This window comes from Glandiceps talaboti, chromosome 9, assembly GCF_964340395.1.
Source record: "Glandiceps talaboti chromosome 9, keGlaTala1.1, whole genome shotgun sequence".
In the NCBI taxonomy this organism is placed as follows: Eukaryota; Metazoa; Hemichordata; class Enteropneusta; family Spengelidae; genus Glandiceps; species Glandiceps talaboti.
In genome coordinates this window covers 7132801-7153656 of record NC_135557.1, presented here as the reverse complement: position 1 = coordinate 7153656, position 20856 = coordinate 7132801, and the positions used below count along the sequence as shown (strand labels likewise).

The following is a 20856-nucleotide window of genomic DNA, read 5'->3' as shown; positions in this document are numbered from 1 at the left end:
ATTTCATTTAAGTTCTACTTGATCAACATCATATACTTTAAAGATGAAGGATAGACTGATTCACACGATGCATGCCTCGGGGTTCCACACTAGGAAAGTATACTCAGTGACTAAGGACTTTCAAGTAAAACGTTGATTCTGATTGAGTCATGTTTATACGATCTGTGTCGTTATCAAAATGGGAAATTCGACTAACAAGCCAAATTCGGCATAGTGGTCGGAACTAGGATCTTGGTGACTGGTACTCCACCATACTACTTCGATCATCGCTTAGACCTACCCAGCGATAATGATTTATCAGAGGTCATCACGTGATAGAAAATTGATAAATGGAAATGTTATTATGCTCCTAATCGTGTTATTCTGTAAATAGATCACAAATATGAATTGTTTGAAAGAAATATTTAGGGTCGGCAGTGAAAAAAAGGTGGGGTTGTGTAACCGAAACTAAGCAATTTTTGGGGGGCCTAAGCATACATATGGGTTATTGACAGTGCTAGTGAATGAATATTAATGTTTGTGTGTGGTGGTTATAATAAGTTAGTGTGAGTTACTGTACATGTAGTTATTCTCTAGGATCTCTTTCTAACGTGTAGTCATATGGACGAATTCTACTGAAATTCGAGCTAAATTTCCGGCTGGGAAAAGGGTGAACAGTGCATGTCAGTAGGAATCTATCACACACTGACAGGTGGTTGTCATGGGTTACTTTGTTCGCTGTACAACAAACGCAACCTCCATGTTGAATGGAAATGACGTTAGGACGCGATAATGCCATCACGTTTATATCAAAGCACTAGCAGCATAAGCAATCACGGTTGGTGGTATGGGATATATAGAATCTGTGGAATCTGTGCTAGAGAGAAATTCATTTGACTAAAGGTTTAACACGTAAAAGGTCTATATTGAGACTTTAGCTATACGATATATCAGTTGTTAAAAGCAATCAACCATTTTTTTTATTCGTTCCGAAAATAATGATATGTAAGACGCGATTACATGGGTTGATCAAGCAAGTGGAGTGATTTCGTAATACACGTACTAATATAATTCAGAAATATCACATAGTATGTGGTAATTGTTGGTCATTGGGTAGTTTTGAAAGCAGTTGAAATTTATCAATTGGAATAGTAGTGCGGCCCCCGTGTCTGACGTCAACTTACCATTCTAGATAGGGTAGTAAACATCGGCAGTCCACTATTTGCCTGGGAGTATCAATCATTCAAATCTCCCAAAATTGTCATATAAAAGCTTTTTATGATCTCTTTCAAGTATTACAAGAAATTCAGAAAGTTCATCTCATTAAAATGTTATATTCATATATATTTAACATAGTATTAAACTCAAAGAAAAAAAATATTGTTATAATCACTTTGATCACCACTTCAAAAAATTCGCCCAGTGTCCCTTGAAATGGGACAGAAGTAAAAGTAGTCTAGTTCCTATACAGCATCGATACCATTTCCACCTCCACTCACATAGTCTAGTTTCTATACAGTATCGTTACCATTTACACCTCCACTCACAGTCTAGTTCCTATACAGTATCGTTACCATTTACACCTCCACTCACAGTCTAGTTCCTATACAGTATCGTTACCATTTACACGTCCACTCACAGTCTAGTTCCTATGCAGTATCGTTACCATTTACACCTCCACTCACATAGTCTAGTTCCTATGCAGTATCGTTACCATTTACACGTCCACTCACAGTCTAGTTCCTATGCAGTATCGTTACCATTTACACCTCCACTCACATAGTCTAGTTCCTATGCAGTATCATTACCATTTACACGTCCACTCACAGTCTAGTTACTATACAGTATCGTTACCATTTACACCTCCACTCACAGTCTAGTTCCTATACAGTATCATTACCATTTACACCTCCACTCACATAGTCTAGTTCCTATGCAGTATCGTTACCATTTACACGTCCACTCACAGTCTAGTTCCTATTCAGTATCGTTACCATTTACACCTCCACTCACATAGTCTAGTTCCTATGCAGTATCGTTACCATTTACACGTCCACTCACAGTCTAGTTCCTATGCAGTATCGTTACCATTTACACCTCCACTCACAGTATAGTCAAAGTTGTTACTCTAGAACGTGAAGTCCTGAGATGCATGAGATGCAATTTAAAATTCATCCACAGCCACCCACACAGCCATTAACATCATGTCTTTGTTAATCAATCACAAAATTCTCACCAATTACACAGTCCCTCCGAAGGATAGTGTTTATTAGGGCAGTTATGGTATATTTATCAGCTCAGGATGCTACTTATACACTATCTACGCCACTTTAACAGTTGGGGTTCACTGATTGGATGAACAACTGTTTTGAGCTGATTGAGGAACTTTGACCAGAAGTTAGAAAATCACGTTGGCATCCACACCAAGTAAAAACAACGGTTAGGGTTTTCATTTCGAGTAGTATACCGTGTTATTAACCTTGTGAACTATATCATGCAACATTCAATACCAACCACTGTGGACGCATCAATCCAGATCACAGTTATTTTATCATCAACATTCAATCGTGTATGTTATGGTCTTTAATACGTTCTTGACATAGTAGTGGGTTATGATATATCGTCGTACCATGTACAACGAAGTAACAAGATACAGTTCATGATATTGTACTACTATTTGATAGGCAATTAAATTTAACAGCATTGCTTAAATCAAATGTTATTTCTGTCATTACCACTGATAATGTATGTATCGGGATTGTGACTAGATAGATCCGATGATGGTTAAAACTGATGTGAAATTGAAAGCTTAGACTGAAAAATATGTTAGCCTAAGTTTTTTACTCAAGTGAAATACTGGTTACGTTAATAAATGTGACGTTCTTAGGATGTTTAATGTTATTTTTCGGTGCCTAAGTTCTGTAATTGTAGGTAGATCAGCAGAACATAAACGATTCTACACTCTAACTGTCTTTCTTGGGTACCAGGATCTAGGAGCTTGTCTAAGTTAGGAATTAGCTACACAGGTATCGTCACATACACGTACGCTCTTACACTCAGGCAGAGAGAGACATCGCACACTAAACGTTGCATTGTAAATCAAAATCTGTCTTTATTTATTTATTTATATTTATTTCTCCATGTCCCTGAAATATAAGTTCTAGTTGCCACCTTGAAATTATAGTGATGTCATTATTCTAAATATAATTTGCTGTATATAAATGATTTCTCACCTATAATCATTGTTCTAGAAGACATGGTGAACTTCCCACCAGAATATTTAAAATTGAGATTTAAGATAATGCCATATGTAAATTTTCCACGTGCACGACAAGTGTTGATCACGCCATTGGAAAATTAATCTGAATTGGATAATCAACAAGTTATCTTGTTTACAATAACTAATCTATGTTGGTTAATCAAAACACTTGACATTTGTTATCTACTAGAGATAAATATAATTAGTATAGGATTAGTAGATAAATCAATATATTAGTAGATGACGCTGATGTTAGCTCCTGATTGTAAGTAAGTAGTACAAAGGTAAATTATACGTTAATTATGGTAGAATGTGCCAAAATTCCAAATATGGCATTTCTGGATCGTTAACGCTTACATAAAAAACGTAAAGTAGAAAACTGACATTAATACATGCATACAACTGCATTAAAATCACTGCCTTACGTTGTCGGCACAGTTTGGACTTCTTAATATTTTTGTGTTCAGTTTTCTGCCTGATTAGTACAGTAACAGGTTGAAATTTGGATTGCATTGGTTCATTTTTTAGGTGCGGACCAAAAAATCAATTTCATTGGATTTATTACACTATATTAATTGCATAGCTACATATTAAGCCACAGGTGATTCAGTATTGTAAAAGGTATACGGTATATTAATTATTATATCTAACAAAACAGATTCAAAAATCGTTCCCGTTGCAACTAGGTAGTGCATGCAGTAGCTTTTCCTCCTTTTTAACAGACGTGTACACGTAATCTATACCCCTTTAATCTGCTCTCACCCACTATTCTACCGTACTAATCAGATGCAACATTGTTATCTGGTATAATGAGGTTATGACCTAATGTTGATGTTCTCAGTACAGTTGTCTAGATTGGAACCAAAGAGAAGTAACGTGGATGGTGGTCAGTTTCACTGATCTTGATTCATCGTTTACCTCCACTTGAAAGTTAAAACGAAATCTCATGTGCACTTTACATACTAGTTACTACGTTGTTGAGTAACAAAACACCGTTGACACACACAGCGCGACAGAAGTGGATATTTATATGCACGCAAGGGCTTGATAAACGTGTTTACCGTAATGTCACCGTGTTATCGTTATGCCGCACCTACACACTTGATGAGAACTGTACTAGCTGCTAGACACAGAAAGCTAGATTAGAAAATGGAGATATTTGTTCAATTTTACAATCTTTTACTTAGTTGAAGTCAGATTTTTTTATTTCATTTCGATACATGATTATATTCACTTAAATGACGTCATTTTAACCAGCCTCACTGCTATCTGATGACGTCATTAGGAGTATGCACTTTTACACCAAATGTACAGAACTACTGTGATGCCAAGTAGAATGGTATTGACTTCTTTTGTCATATGCTAGTACGTATGTATACCCGGCCCACGCGATTCTTTTCATTCAGGGTGAGCGTGGCGATGCCATACCTTTGTAGCTAGAACAACCTACCCTGCAGGAAGGCCGGAGATAATTAAATGGGTCAAATTTCGGTCACGGTAATTTATGAGACCAAGTCTATTTGATTACCACCAAGCACAGAAATCTCCTCACGTTATATTGTGTTCACACAAAAAAGGTAAATACTGTCTCTCCGTATGTGGCATGCGATACTCTCTTCTCGCGGCTGGCCATGGGCCACTCTGCATTCATTTAGCTTAGAGACGATAGTCACGAGTCTGGCAGCCAGACTAGTTGAAAGCAGGAAGCTTAGGTCACCGTACTTGTTTCATGGTAACAAGAGACCACCAAAACTCATGAAATTGCGCTAATGATTAAAAAAAAATTGTAAATATTGATTAACTCAAAGTTTTTTTCAATGAATTTGCAGTAGAATTATGAATGTATTTGTGAAAGTTGTCATGGCAACATAAATTCGCATCTTTTAAGGTAGAATGTACAGGCAGTGATCATGAGATAAAAACAACTTCTGAATGTCTACACAATCTCTTCGAGAGCGATGTCAATTTTAATAATCTTTACAGTTTGACGGCATTTTATAATCGTGCCAGGAAAAAATCATTCCAGTGCACATATGGAAATATAGCGATCAAAATGTTGAGATGGTTAAAAGTATTTATTTGTGTAAATATTTTTATTTAGCCAGACAACAATAGAATGTAGCACTGTTAGTAATATTTTTGTCTAGCCAGCCGATAAAATGTTTGAATGTTATATTTTTGATGAGAGTCGACGATTCGTTTCAAGTCAACTGCCTTCCCTTGTATATACTGTAACATTTCATGTACCATGATATGCCTGTCACTGTCAGCATTGCTATTTCTCTATCAGTGTAATGTATACATGTAATATGACAAGACGTACTACTGCATACTTTCCGCAATGTCGACATTCCGTGTATCCGATTACGAGACAGCTAAAATAAAGGTTAATGACCTTAATGTTAAAACCTGGTTTAGGATTAAAATAAGTAGTTGTCTGGTAACCGTATTAAATCCAGAACAAATAGATAATCCGATCTATAAATCCTTACGGCTCTGTGATAAGATGCCAACGAGTGTGAGAACCTGGGTATGTTAAATGTTGGGACATACGGACGGCTACACTCGGTTCGGAAGTACAAATGTAACGAGAGATGCTAATTATTTGACATTACCGAATATTCGGAAATCATAATCTTATATACGCACTATCAAAGTGTAGTTCGCTCTAACACGTCGCCTGCTGTTTTGTTGCCATAGCAACAACGTGGCTTTCAGTATTCAGTACTTTCAGATGGACGAACATAATAGATCTAACGTTTCAGTAGTCGACTCACGATCACCGATGTGAATGATTTCATTGTTTGAAATGAAGAAGTGAAAGTTGACGTCATGCCATGTCTTGTGTGACGATTCAAATGCAGACGACACAGAACAAAAAAATGTGCTTACGAATCATTGTGTTGATGTGGGAGAACTTTACAAAACCCACGTGGTGCGATTCGTTTGGTCCGTTTAGATAGTAGCATTACTTGTAAACTGTTTCTTATCACTATCATTCTCGCAAGCTATTTTTGCTGACACCTTGACGGGTACGTTTCGAACGGTGCCGTAAAGGGGTCTGTGGTTTTTACGACATTCATCACTATAATCGTGAATAGTCGATGGCATGTGGATGTACAGGAAAATTTATTCAATACATGCGTGGTTACCATAACAACGTCTAAGGTAACGACATGTGAAATAAGTTAGACACCGTTCGAATGTTTCGTACATCCGACTTTATTTTCTCTAAATTTTTAGTTACTAAAACGGTATTCATAGATAACTTTATATATTGCAAGCTCGGTGTTTCCCCTCATGACGTCATTGCATGTAAATATGTAAACCACTCTCACGCTCTCGAAACTCGTGACTATTACTATGTCGTATACAAATAGATATATTCTATGGGTTTATTCTATCGCTCTGTTTTCACATTCAGATCCATGTATTACAAAGGACTGGGGTTTTCCGATGCACACTAAAATATCTCTCAAATGTAGTCATTCTTCGGCTCAGATGGAGGCTGTAACCATGGCAACGATTAAGTCATTATCTGGACAACAACCCCCACACTAAAGCAAATGATGATAGGAAATATGTAAATACGAATTGTTGTAAATTAAAACGACATAATAATTTTCATTATTATGTTAATTTTTAGTGAATTTTTGATACGGCTGCAATTGGTTTCTCTTCCATAAATACACAGTGCCCCAAACTGGCAGGTAAGGACATGTAACGCCAGGGGGCGCTATAATATAAAATTTCACACACAACGAGTTGAGGAAATTGTGGCTCATGTATTAGCGATAAGTATGATTAGATCATAACTTGCAATAGTCGGCAAAGTTATAAACATTCTTTCTCGCCAAAATAAACGTAAATGTAACAGACTCTTCATGATGGCATTTAGGTTTGGAGCTGTACTAACTGCAAATGGACTTTGAATTTTCTAACTGTTTTATTAGATATGACTAACGAGTAATATTTTACACCCTGAATCTCTAAACTACTTGTGAAGTTGTGCACATAATTATACATGGTACAATCAATCACAACAATTTGATTTTTGGGTCCACACTCTTAAATCAGCACCCTGACGCGTCGCTATCATGATTTGAACTCTTTACTGGACTACTTAAAGATAAAATCAATATTTGACTACAATTAGCAATTATAGTTGTGTGACCGTAAAATAATACTACCGTTACATCTAGTGTAACTTTTAATTAGTATCTATGTTGTCAATGTATATTGCTCTGTCTGTCTGTCTGTCTGTCTGTCTGTCTGTCTGTCTGTCTCTCTGTCTCTGTCTCTCTCTCTCTCTCTCTCTCTCTCTCTCTCTCTCTCTCTCTCTCTCTCTCTCTCTCTCTCTCTCTCTCTCTCTCTCCCCCGTGTAAGCATTATTTTGACTTCTGAAAAAGATACGTTGTCATAATTAGAGATCTTATCAATAGATATTCATCCTAACTCTAAAACTAACATTTTATGCTAATTTCTGCGATGTTACCATTTACTCCTACATGAAATAGAACGCCCCAAATCTTATTAACTTTAGACATTGGAGTTACTGTTAACTTGAAATGGATTTCAATGTCAGTGTGTGTTATACATATATACGTCACGTGTTCATTGTTAATATCCGCCAATTAAGTGTAGGTACAGGCTATAAAAGGCACTAATATTTGCAAATTTTTTTGCGATATCGCTTTTACTCCTACGTGAAAAGAACGCCCAAATTTTATTAACTTTTAGAGTTATTGTTAACTTGAAATGGACTTCGATCAATATGAGTGGGTGTTGATGTTTTACGTCACACGTTCATTGTTAACATCCGCCAATTAAGTGTAGGTACAGTTATAAAAGGGCACTGGCGGGAGTAAAAAGTTACTTTTAATCGCAGACGATAAAGCCACCACGTGCACCACGAACATATATATCTGGAAGATCTTCAGATCTTTGGGTCTCAGGTAAGATTAATTAATTTTCATTCATGACTATCGCACACCTTGTACCATGGTGAATCGTTTTATATTATTTTGCTGCCTCACCAAATAACATCTACTACATGTGGCTTTGCAACAATTTCTTTCTGGCACATATAACATTAATATCTTGACCAGTCTGGCTTTTAACACGTTGCGTTCATGTTTGGCAGTGTCATCCTGTTGGGGGAGGGTAGATTTTTTTATTTTATTTGTTTCATATATTTGTTTTAAAACTTGATTTCCGTATGTGAGTGTCTAGTTCCAGTAGTTATGTTTTCTGTTCTTTTCTATGTGGTCTCTGTGTTATTGGCTTCTTCTCATCAGATGTACGTACAGCCATTACAGATTGGAAGAACAGTTTTATATTGTCTTTTTTAAGTTGATGTCAGTTTCCGCATCTTGCATTTCTTGCGAGACTTCACAATTCTATTATTTTTTCTCTCGAATACATAAAAAAAAGTTTAGGGTCGGCGTGAAAAACTAGGTGAAAACTAGGTGGGGTCGGGTAACTGAACCAAACATTAATTTTTCTTAGGCCTTAGCTTAAGCTTGCGCATCTGATATTGATTTCCGACGTTGATGGCGCCCTAATTATATCCCATGAGGACAGTGTTGGAGTAAATCCCGGGGAGTAGATAAGGAAAATGACACAACTCATTTAGAAAGGAAACAGCCTAGCGAGACAATATTATTCTAGCTACCAAGAATATCATATTTTGATAAAGGAAAATATCAATATTTAAAAATTGTGCGTGTAATAAAATGAATGCGTAATAGTCCGTTGTTCATTATAAGCCCTGGGTGACCCTTGACCACTGGTTGGAATAGACACATACCAACTACAGACAGCAACACCGGCGTTTCGTTAGAACTGCAGACGGCAAGATTCCTGTAGGTCACCGATATTTTGATGCGCTTTCTCGCACTCTGTGAGTATATCACGTCGACATATTATCATTTCTGCCGTTATTTCGCAAACTGTGTCTCAGTAAGGATAAATTTAGACACTGCGTCATTCGTATATTTTTACCGTCATACTTCCGTTTTGGTCAATGGCTGTACAATAGAATATTGACCGAGTCGTGCATTGGGGGATTTACCGTGGTGAGATTGTGCCCACGTGTTGGTGAAATGTCATGAGGGGAGCATGAAGACTTCCTATGATCGGGTGCCATTTTCTTGTAGTTCACATAAGGTAATGTTTGTCAACATCATAAAGCTACAGCGAGAATCAAGGGCATTGTACGCGCCGGATTTGTTAGTATGCCAAGACACGTGTTTTGATGCCCAGTGTAGTAGTCGAGGTGTGTATACGTGTACATGTCATGTCATGTACTGTCAAAACATACCAATGTTTTTTAAATATTAAACTCGTCCGAAAATTCAAAATCGCATTTAATTCAGAACTGTTACAGTACATGTACTGTACTTCAAGTTCAAGGTAGAATTTATCGTGTTTTGTACTGCCACTTGTTGTCATAGTAACGAGCCAAAAAAACATGTTGTGATAGTTTACATGAATGTGTATACAATCAAAACATGCCATAGTTTTAAAATACTATAAAGGTGATAAAATTCTAATTCGTAAATTTATACAAATCGCGTTTAATTCAAAGTGAACTAGTTCAACGCGTGGACCTTTCTAGTATCGTTTATATCTGTCAAGTAACTGAGAAGTACCACATACTCGTAAATAGTATTCAGGAAGTATATACATGTCACGGTGAAACTTTAATTTGCACGTAAAGCCTGTATACAGGTACGCATACCGTACTGGCATTTAACACACTTCTCCTTTTGTGACCCGTCTCCAGTTCATTGTAGTGTGATTGGCGACGCACAATTGCTGAAAAGATTTGCCTGTTCACCAATAAATGTATAACATTGTGCAGAAAAGAATACTGGATTTGACATTTGACATTTCTGTCTCCGAATACCGTGAAGAACCGTAGACTCATTTGTTGTGTTTACTATAACTTTGCTCGCTTCATTCAATAGCTAGTTTTGAGTATTTATCCAAAGCAGCTCTCTGTTTGTCTGTCTGTCTGTCTGTCTGTCTGTCTGTCTGTCTGTCTCTCTCTCTCTCTCTCTCTTTCTCGCTCTCTCTCTCTCTCTCGCTCTCTCTCTCTCGCTCTCTCGCTCTCGCTCGCTCTCTCTCTCGCTCTCTCTCTCTCTCTCTCGCGCTCTCTCTCTCTCTCGCGCTCTCTCTCTCTCTCTCTCTCTCTCTCTCTCTCTCTCTCTCTCTCTCTCTCTCTCTCTCTCTCTCTCTCTCGCTCTCTCTCTCTCTCATTCTTTAAACTTGTTCGGCAACATTTTATGAGTGAGATATAGATTAAATCTGAGTTCTAAAAATGGTTCTATAAACATCTATCGTAGACTTCAAATATTCTGGATGAACGTGAGGAGATGGTTGGAGATCAGAAAACATGGGAATTCTGACCATGCCAAATTATGCATTTCAGATTGTCATTACTTTTATTCTTTTTATTGCTTGAAATATGAAGGGAAAGGCCGTGTCCTTGAGCAAAGTTTTAACATACGGTCGTTGGTGGCGTATATGTAATCTACACTTCACATGCACGAGTGCCACCAACAGTCTCATTGCTGATCTATAAGAAACCTGAATGTGATCACGTGACACCAATAAATCCTGATCACTCCCTTCCACTCGCTAAATGTATATCTTGCTCAACTAGTTCATAATAAGTGCATTCTGTCGTCTAACCTAACCTATAACACTCCTATGTCCTATCTAAACATCACATATTATTTAGCTTACACAGGGTTACAATTAATAATGGGACAAAGTACAATATTTGACTATATATCTCTTAGGAATGTATCACCATGGAAACGTACTTAATATGTCAAAACTGGCTCGCTGTCTCATGTTCATCATCTTTACATAGTATTTTGAATTATACACTTTATCGAGGATGCAAAGATATGGGAATTTCAGCACGTAGTAATATCGTTCATTCAATCTTCTATCTCAACTCTGCTTTATATACTCGCTCAGATCACCCACTAGGTAATTATTTATTTGAGGGATAATATGGCTCGGGACGAACTCACATCAGGCTGATAATCAAATCTCAAGGAAGTTTATAATGTGAAAGCTTGTTCCCGATCATTTTATCATTATACAATAAATTTCATTAAATTTGTTGCGAAGGAAATGGGATATTTTATATTTTCCCATTAAAGTACGGTATTTGGCGGCCATATTGGATTCTAAAATGATTTAACTTTCATATCATTTGTACCTCTATTTCAAAATATACGTGATGACCCCGCTTTATCATTATTTATTATTTGAACTGGGATTGAGTTTTTTTTTATGAACAAGGTATCAGCAACAGTTTGGACTTTGTTATTTCTAAAGTGTATACTGTGATAGTTTTTTGAGAAAAAAAGTTTCAAATATATACAATGTATAACAAAAAATAGCAGAAGAGATAACAAAAAACCGTACATAAGCCATACATTGATCTACTACTGTGGAAACTGTTCTACAGATAAATTGAAACAACACCAAGAAAAGAACTAGGCCCCGAAACAAACACTGTTAACATGTTGTGGGGTAGCCTCAATGAACGTCCAGGAAATAAATTCCATATTTTTGTTCGAATGCAGTTCAACTGGTATACTTGTTCTTGTAACGTAGATCTGGCACAGGCACTAAGAAGTTGTCACAAACAATATAACTATACTGGTTGCAACTTCCACTAGATTGGATAATATTTTTGTTAGTTTTTCCTCGCTCAAAAATCTTGAAGTCATTATAATAATTGAGTGTGTCAAAACGTAGCAAGCTTTCGGTGAGAGAAAAAAGAAACAAAGAAAGTCGAGGGATAAATGTCAATTCCAAAAGTCCACTTACAGTCGAGAAAAGATAAAAATTTATAGACGTTAAAAATAGTTTTCTGGTAGGCTTTTCCAAAATTGCCATAGTGGCGCTCTACTTACTGTCTATGTGTACCTTGGGGTATACATGGTATAGGTTACTTGGTTAATCATAGAGCACTGCTGCTTTCCTCGATGTCTGAACAATAAGAAAAACATCCCTGGTTTACACTTCTATGGAATACAGGGAACAAAGCTCTTAAGAAATGGTACTATGAGGTGATGATACCCCCATTTTGAGTGAGGGCGCTGTATTATCAATTTCCTGTTTGTAGTCTGCAATGGCTTATTAGTGTAAATCCGATCTAATCATTATGACGTCACTGATATAGCATCAACGTGAAAACATGGGATTGAAACTCTGGCCTTTAAATGTGTGAATGTACCTGTAAATTCGTGTGTTGAATTGTACCAATTCGACCGTACTTTTCATTCCAAGCGATCCGAAACTACCAGCAACAAATGGTATGGTAGTTATGGTGTTGCTAGATGACGTCACGTCGGACCTAGTTACTCCCACAAAATAAACTAGGTTTGAACCTTGAGGAAACTGTACCAAATATACAATCGTGTTAAATATAGTGAAATAAACTCTGTTGTGTTCACATTCCGATGTCGAATTTTATCACGGGACATACGAGATCCAAGCTCTCTTACATGTAAATTCTATACCCTGTTATTTTTGAAAGATGTACCCCGTTATTGGGATAGTAGGGCAGGGTGTGTTAATACTCATTACGTGCGCGCTATTTTGATCGCGGTAATGTAAACATGAAACGAGTTGTGTTACTGATGTGTTATCGTTTGATTATGTGATATATTTTCGTTACATTGTCAGTCTTGTCGACTTTACAAAGTATTAGGCAGTAACTATATATAGGTTTACGTGAATCTAACTCAAGTCACGAAGTCATGACATATAGGTAACGTTTACTAAAATATTTACTACTAACGAACTATTATTCAAGTTTGCAGCAGACGTTCTGTTTTATTTTACTTCTTTCAAACTCTTGAAACCGTGGTGTAAGTCACAAAACGCATCCTCACGAAAACTCATAAAATTTTATTTACGTCCTTGAATCTTGATAACATTTTTTATAAACCGGCCTTGAGTAATGAAAATCACTATTTGAGGTTTGAGAGTGAGATACTTTCATACCAAAGCACACGGTTTACACAAAACACGGAGAGGTTTCGTCTTTAGAACTAAACACTTCAACTTTATTACAGTCCGCCATAGTTCGGAAAAAGCACACAGGTAACTTCTAATATATCAATACGCCAGTGATAAGGCTAATAATAACACAGTACTGGTATACGTATCATTGGGTTAACAATAAAGTAGTTCCTAAAAAAGAGGAATGCAAATATTTTTTGTGACATTCATTATTTTCTCATCACAAAAACGAAAATTTCAGCACGTGTGATTTTGAAAATGATTATGCAATAGTACGCTGATTTGCGTGAATGAAGAATGAAAAAAAAGGGTGCGATCAATAACTCAATGTAGAATAAGAGAAAAACCCTAAATTCATATAGATAGGCTTCTGACCCTATCCCCTTTTTAACTAAATTTCAGTCAAAATTTATACAGTGACAAATCTGTGTAGTAGTATGTAGTGCTAAGAATACAAAGCCAGCATGTAGTAGTATGTAGTGCTAAGAATACAAAGCCAGTATGTAGTAGTATGTAGTGCTATGAATAGAAAGCCAGTATGTAGTAGTATGTAGTGCTATGAATACAAAGCCAGTATGTAGTAGTATGTATAACTATGAATACAAAGCCAGTATGTAGTAGTATGTATAACTATGAATACAAAGCCAGTATGTAGTAGTATGTAGTGCTATGAATACAAAGCCAGTATGTAGTAGTATGTAGTACTATGAATACAAAGCCAGTATGTAGTAGTATGTAGTGCTTTGAATACAAAGCTAATATGTAGTAGTATGTAGTGCTATGAATACAAAGCCAGTATGTAGTAGTATGTAGTGCTATAAACATAAAGCCAGTATGTAGTAGTTTGTAGTGCTTGGAATGCAAAGCCAGTATGTAGTAGTATGTAGTGCTATGAACATAAAGCCAGTATGTAGTAGTTTGTAGTGCAAGGAATGCAAAGCCAGTATGTAGTAGTATGTACTGCTTGGAATACAAAGCTAATATGTAGTAGTATGTAGTGCTATGAATACAAAGCCAGTATGTAGTAGTATGTAGTGCTATGAACATAAAGCCAGTATGTAGTAGTTTGTAGTGCTAGGAATGCAAAGCCAGTATGTAGTAGTATGTAGTGCTATGAATACAAAGCCAGTATGTAGTAGTATGTAGTACTATGAATAGAAAGCCAGTATGTAGTAGTTTGTAGTCCTAGGCATGCAAAGCCAGTATGTAGTAGTATGTACTGCTATGAATACAAAGCTAATATGTAGTAGTATGTAGTGCTATGAATACAAAGCCAGTATGCAGTAGTATGTAGTGCTATGAATAGAAAGCCAGTGTGTAGTAGTATGTAGTGCTATGAATAGAAAGCCAGTGTGTAGTAGTATGTAGTGCTATGAATAGAAAGCCAGTGTGTAGTAGTATGTAGTGCTATGAATACAAAGCCAGTATGTAGTAGTATGTAGTACTATGAATAGAAAGCCAGTATGTAGTAGTTTGTAGTGCTAGGAATGCAAAGCCAGTATGTAGTAGTATGTAGTGCTATGAATACAAAGCCAGTATGTAGTAGTATGTAGTACTATGAATAGAAAGCCAGTATGTAGTAGTTTGTAGTGCTAGGCATGCAAAGCCAGTATGTAGTAGTATGTACTGCTATGAATACAAAGCTAATATGTAGTAGTATGTAGTGCTATGAATACAAAGCCAGTATGCAGTAGTATGTAGTGCTATGAATAGAAAGCCAGTGTGTAGTAGTATGTAGTGTTATGAATACAAAGCCAGTGTGTAGTAGTATGTAGTGCTATGAATATAAAGCCAGTGTGTAGTCAGGTAAAAAAGCGCTTTTATGGACACGTCACTGTATTTTATTGCCATGCATTTAATTTAGCGAAAATTCTTCAAATTCTCAATTTGACCTCACTTATGTTAGAAATTCTTGTATTTATGGGTACAAAACAGACCCATTAAAAACAAAAACGTTTTTAGTTGTTTATCCTATATTTAAGTATTGATCTTGGCCCTAAAACTACACTTTCACAAATATGCCAAATATACTCAGACAGACAGACATACAGACAGACAGACAGACAGACAGACAGACAGGCAGGCAGGGAGCAGGAGGCAGACAGACAGACAGACAGACAGACAGACAGACAGACAGACAGACAGACAGACAGACAGGCAGGCAGGCAGTAGGCAGACAGACAGACAGACAGACAGACAGGCAGACAGACAAACAGACAGACAGACAGACAGACAGACTTAACACTGATATTCAAACAAAAACAAGTTCAAACACATGTAAAACACACACACCTACACACACATACTTACACACCTACACACACACACACATACACACACACATACACACACACATACACTATCTATGTAGACTGTCACCTCAAAGTTGAAATAAGGCAAATGTCTGCTTAATGGTACATGCAACCCATATGTGGTTTGCAGGAGTCAGGTATCACAATAAATTTTACTTTTCCCTTATACAGAGACAGCAACTGGCAGAATTTGTAGATGCAAACAGTAGAGTGGTACGCGGAATATATTAAATCAACACCGCACGTACCAGAGACATTTGGTTGACTTGGGTACGACAGGCTAACATGGATTCCTGCCATACTGTCTACATTTTGCTTATCACTACCGGTTTACTATCAGGTAATCTATATTAATTTTCTCTACATTACCAATTATAAATTTTGAATACTTCTCTATTTTCAATGATAGTGGAAACGTGGGTCGAGTTTCAATGCCTTGCATCATATTATTTTAGTTTTTTTTAGTTTTCAATTATCATATTGTGTATATATGTACAGTGCAGTGTGTGGTTTGTCCCCTGGGCCTTTAGAGCTGCCGTTATTTGAGGGACTTAAAACTCGGGTTGTTTACCATGTGATGTGAACAAAAAGAAATATGAAAACTTACTTGTACTGCAACATCATTGAAATGTCTCCTTTCTTTCAGTAAAACTGTATTATAGCTGAATTGAAACAGTCGTACAATTCATCAAATTTAAACAAACAAACAAACAAACAAACAAAACATACATACATACATACATACATACATACATACATACATACATACACACACACACATACATACACACATACATACATACACACATACATACATACATACATACATACATACATGCATACATACATACATACACACACACACACATACATACATACATACATACATACATACATACATACATACACACATACACACATACACACATACATACATACATACATACATACATACATACATACATACATACATACAGGATCATATTTGACAAAAACTTACCAGGCTTGGTTTTGCCCGCCCCTGTAATTACTGAAGGCTCCCTAACAACGAATTCGAAGTAGATGCAAACAACTTATAATGTGAAAATAAGGAGTAAATGAAACTGTGACTTGTTAACCCATCAAGTAAGCGAAAGTCTATTATATCGGAATTAGCTATTTTTGTTATCATTCCCTGATAGGCGTGGTTGATCTTCTCTCTGAACCAACTCAACTATCTCAAAATGTGGTCGAATACAATATCATCCGTGGTGAACCGTTAGTGGCGACGTTCACTTTGTCAGTTAAGCGGCGTTTGGAGGTACTGCGAGATGTGACAGTTGACGTGAAATTATTCAAGAAGAGTGGAGAAGTGTCCAATTTGAAGCACATGGTGTCAACGGCTGTTGATTCGTCCGAGCGATGTTTAGTCAAAAAGTATTGCATCGACGCATACATCGGGGAGAACAGCGTAGCTTCTACCTTAATTATCGAGAATCTTGAACCGAAAGATGCTGGTGGCTACATCGTACGAGTCATTCTGAAACGTCAAACTCTTTTGATAGAAGAAGGCGTTGGTAGTTTCGATGTCAACGTCCGAAATGGTAAGGATTAGTATACTTGAACTATTTATTTTCAATAAATTGATCTAAATATAAAACACTAGCTGACAAATGAGAATAATAAACATTGCATCCCTCCAGAAGACCTACAGCCCACTGCATCTTAGTGTTCACTGGGTCTGTTTGATACAACCCTGCAGAGCCCAAAAAGTAACACCAAGATAGCAAGATCACAACTTCTTGCTACAATTAGTCTGGATGAAATAAACCATTAATATTAAACATTCTACAAGTAGACGCAGAAACACCGTCGCCAATGTGTTGATGTCTGCATTTGGTAAGAAACTGTATTAAGTCAATCTCCTATGTCAAATTGTAGCATGTGCAGTTTCTTACTGTTTTCTGTGTGGTTGTATCAAACAGTGCCAGTCAACACTAACATGTAAACAGTTGTACATGAAATTTGGGACCCCAGTATATATTGATCTTAAACACATTTTTGCTATTTCATTATAATTTTTCTCACAAGTTGCTGTTTGGAGATGTCATTGCAAAATTGTCAACAAATCTTAAAGGATTGCAAGCTCGGTTTACATGACTTTTTTGTTGTTTTGCTTTTGAGTTCAGTCAATTTCCAGTGGTGGTTAAGTGTGCTTCAGTCGGTAGAATAATGCTTTTAAATATGCGCCTAACCACATATAATCTCACCTTTTGTCCATTTTATTAATGTTATCCATATTCCCTATAACTTATATCACCAATTTGCTGTTACATTTTTTTTAAATGTCACCTCTGTCATGTTGTGTGTCTCTCCTAGATGCAAATGGAACTGAACGGTGTCGATGCCGATGCAAAAAACGAAAAAGCAAAGTTGGCCGCCGTAAGAAAATGAAAGAATGTCAAGAAATGAGTGGGGACTGTGAGATTGGCTAGTACTGTTTAGTATAGTCAATTTCGAAATACCACGCCAATGTTTTTCATAATATCAAACACGTGCACCGGATGAAGGGCGCGTATGTTGTCTGCGGTACGGTGTTCCTTTGATGTCTAGTATCTGTACGGTGGCATGACTGTATAGTTCATTTCACTTTAGACAAAATGTAGCAAGAAACTGTACTCATTCAATCTTGCTATCTTAAAGTGTAGCATGTCCAGTTTCTTATTGTTTTCTGCGTGGGTGTATCAAACAGAAAAGCTGTTGGTATTTTGAAAGTGACTGTATTATTGTATCAAGTCATGTATCCATTATAATTATTATGGATAATTATTTTTTTGTTTTCACCACCAATCGCTTGAGTAACACGAGTGTTAAATTCGTCGCAGCTTTCCCCCCTGCGTTATGTGTACTGACACTTTTGCAATTGTAATATACAATACTCTATATATCTATGGGTATAGTTCAACTCACTGAGCATGAACACAAATTTATCACCCACGAGTAACATATTTTGCCGTTCCGATCGAAAGGCTATCATAAACAGTCCTTGCTAACTCTACCGCTAACCGAAGTACACATTTTCTAATCGAGACACAGACCCAACTACAATAATGTTGTTATTTTTAAACTAGATTTTAATTTAAATTTGGTTTTTAAATTTTGGTAATTTTTTATGTTTAATTTAAATTTAAATAATTATTTTTTTGTTAAAATTTTATTTCAGTTTTTAAAATTTTATTTCAGTTTTATCTGTTCTAGAAGTAATTAATTCAGGTAATTAACGATTTGATTTAATTTAGTTTCCATTAGTGTATGCGTTTTATATTTGATTTGTTCTGTGATTCATTTTATTTTTAATTAGGTTATTTTAATTGGGTTGTTTTCCTCTTCACAATTATGACGAGTTAGTTTACAGATAGAGCTATTTTCAATATTGTATTGTATTCACTACATCTGTACAAGTTTAGTTAGAACTTCTAAGTAGGTTCGGCTGCCTTTATCATGAAACACCGTTACCGAAAATGAAACGTCCAATGATTTCATCTCGTCAACAGCTTGTACGTGTCACAATGTCACATGACCATACATGACGTGACGATATATCGCGATAGCTTGCATCATATGTCCTTCATATAAACTTGCTGTAAAACAGCAGAGCAAGGCATTATTGGTAAACACGAGAACATTTAACCCAAAATATTACATTTACAAGAAATATATAAAACTATATAATATATCGGTATATGCAAACTCTTTTTCAATATATATTCTACTTTTAGTCTTGAATAAAGATGCCTTATGTCTCAGACACCACGATTACACCTTCTCAGGCTAAACGGGCATTCTTCGAATTTATAACATCTTAAAACTAAACCTCAGACCACTATAGAAACTAATGGTCGGAGACTAAACTAAAGAATTTGACTTTTGACTTTATTAAGTATTTCACACCTAGTTTAGGTCATATTTACATTTCGGAAACATTAACCAAAAGGCGTATCATCGTAATGTACGGTGTGTCACACCCACGCATTTTATGCAAATACTCATTGAAATGATATAGCATCCCTGACTTACAATTAAAATATGCGCTGGAAATAAAATGCGTTTCTAATGTTCGAAGTCACAGTCCAGGCCCAGTTTCTAATTCTTCGTTATTTGATGTGGAAAAAAATATTTCTCGTATCCGTTACATGGGCTTTGTAAGTAAGCAAATTATTGCAGGTTGCATTATTTGCATCTTGAAGTTAAACACAACAACACGATTTGTCAGAACCGTAACACCAATAAAAACTATAATTATTTCAAAGGTGAGGTGACAAAATATACCGCTAATTTCTAGGGAAATTCAAAACACGAAATAATATGAAAACATGAAAAAACAAATTTGCAATGTATAACATCTTGACAGCGGTATAAGCTACTTCCGATATCACCTGATCATAATATCTAAGTAAAATAGAACTGGCGACTTTTATGTCGACTTAGGGGCGAGATCAGTAGTTCAATGTAGGATAGAAAAATAAATGTTTAGTTAGACCTCAGAACCCCCCCCCCCACCGCCACACACACACGCACACACACACACCCTTTCAAACTAAATTGGCTAAAATTGAAGAAAAAAATTCACACAGCATAATCAATTTCAAATCAGTATGTAGTAGTATGTAGTGCTATGAATATAAAGCCAGTATGTAGTAGTATATAGTGCTATGAATATAAAGCCAGTATGTAGTAGTATATAGTGCTATGAATACAAAGCCAGTATGTAGTAGTATGTAGTGCTATGAATATAAAGCCAGTATGTAGTAGTATATAGTGCTATGAATACAAAGCCAGTATGTAGTAGTATGTAGTGCTATGAATACAAAGCCAGTATGTAGTAGTATGTAGTGCTATGAATATAAAGCCAGTATGTAGTATTATATAGTGCTATGAATACAAAGCCAGTATGTAGTAGTATGTAGTACTATGAATATAAAGCCAGTATGTAGTATTATATAGTGCTATGAATACAAAGCCAGTATGTAGTAGTATGTAGTACTATGAATATAAAGCCAGTATGTAGTACTATGAATACAAAGCCAGCATGTAGTAGTATGTAGTACTATGCATATAAAGCCAGTATGTAGTAGTATATAGTGCTATGAATACAAAGCCAGTATGTAGTAGTATGTAGTGCTATGAATATAAAGCCAGTATGTAGTAGTATGTAGTGCTATGAATATAAAGCCAGTATGTAGTAGTATGTAGTGCTATGAATACAAAGCC

At 36.2% G+C, this 20856-nt stretch overlaps 1 protein-coding gene across 1 annotated transcript; it reads left to right on the top strand.

Annotated features, from left to right (window-relative positions):
- The first annotated feature begins 9055 nt into the window (after positions 1–9055).
- LOC144440497 (uncharacterized) lies at positions 9056–18393 on the top strand. The gene is made up of 4 exons (XM_078129880.1): positions 9056–9140; positions 15778–15946; positions 16788–17189; positions 17965–18393. The coding sequence occupies exons 2-4, from the start codon at positions 15892–15894 to the stop codon at positions 18078–18080; spliced, it is 573 nt and encodes a 190-aa protein (XP_077986006.1). The 5' UTR covers positions 9056–9140; positions 15778–15891; the 3' UTR covers positions 18081–18393.
- The last annotated feature ends 2463 nt before the right edge of the window (positions 18394–20856 follow it).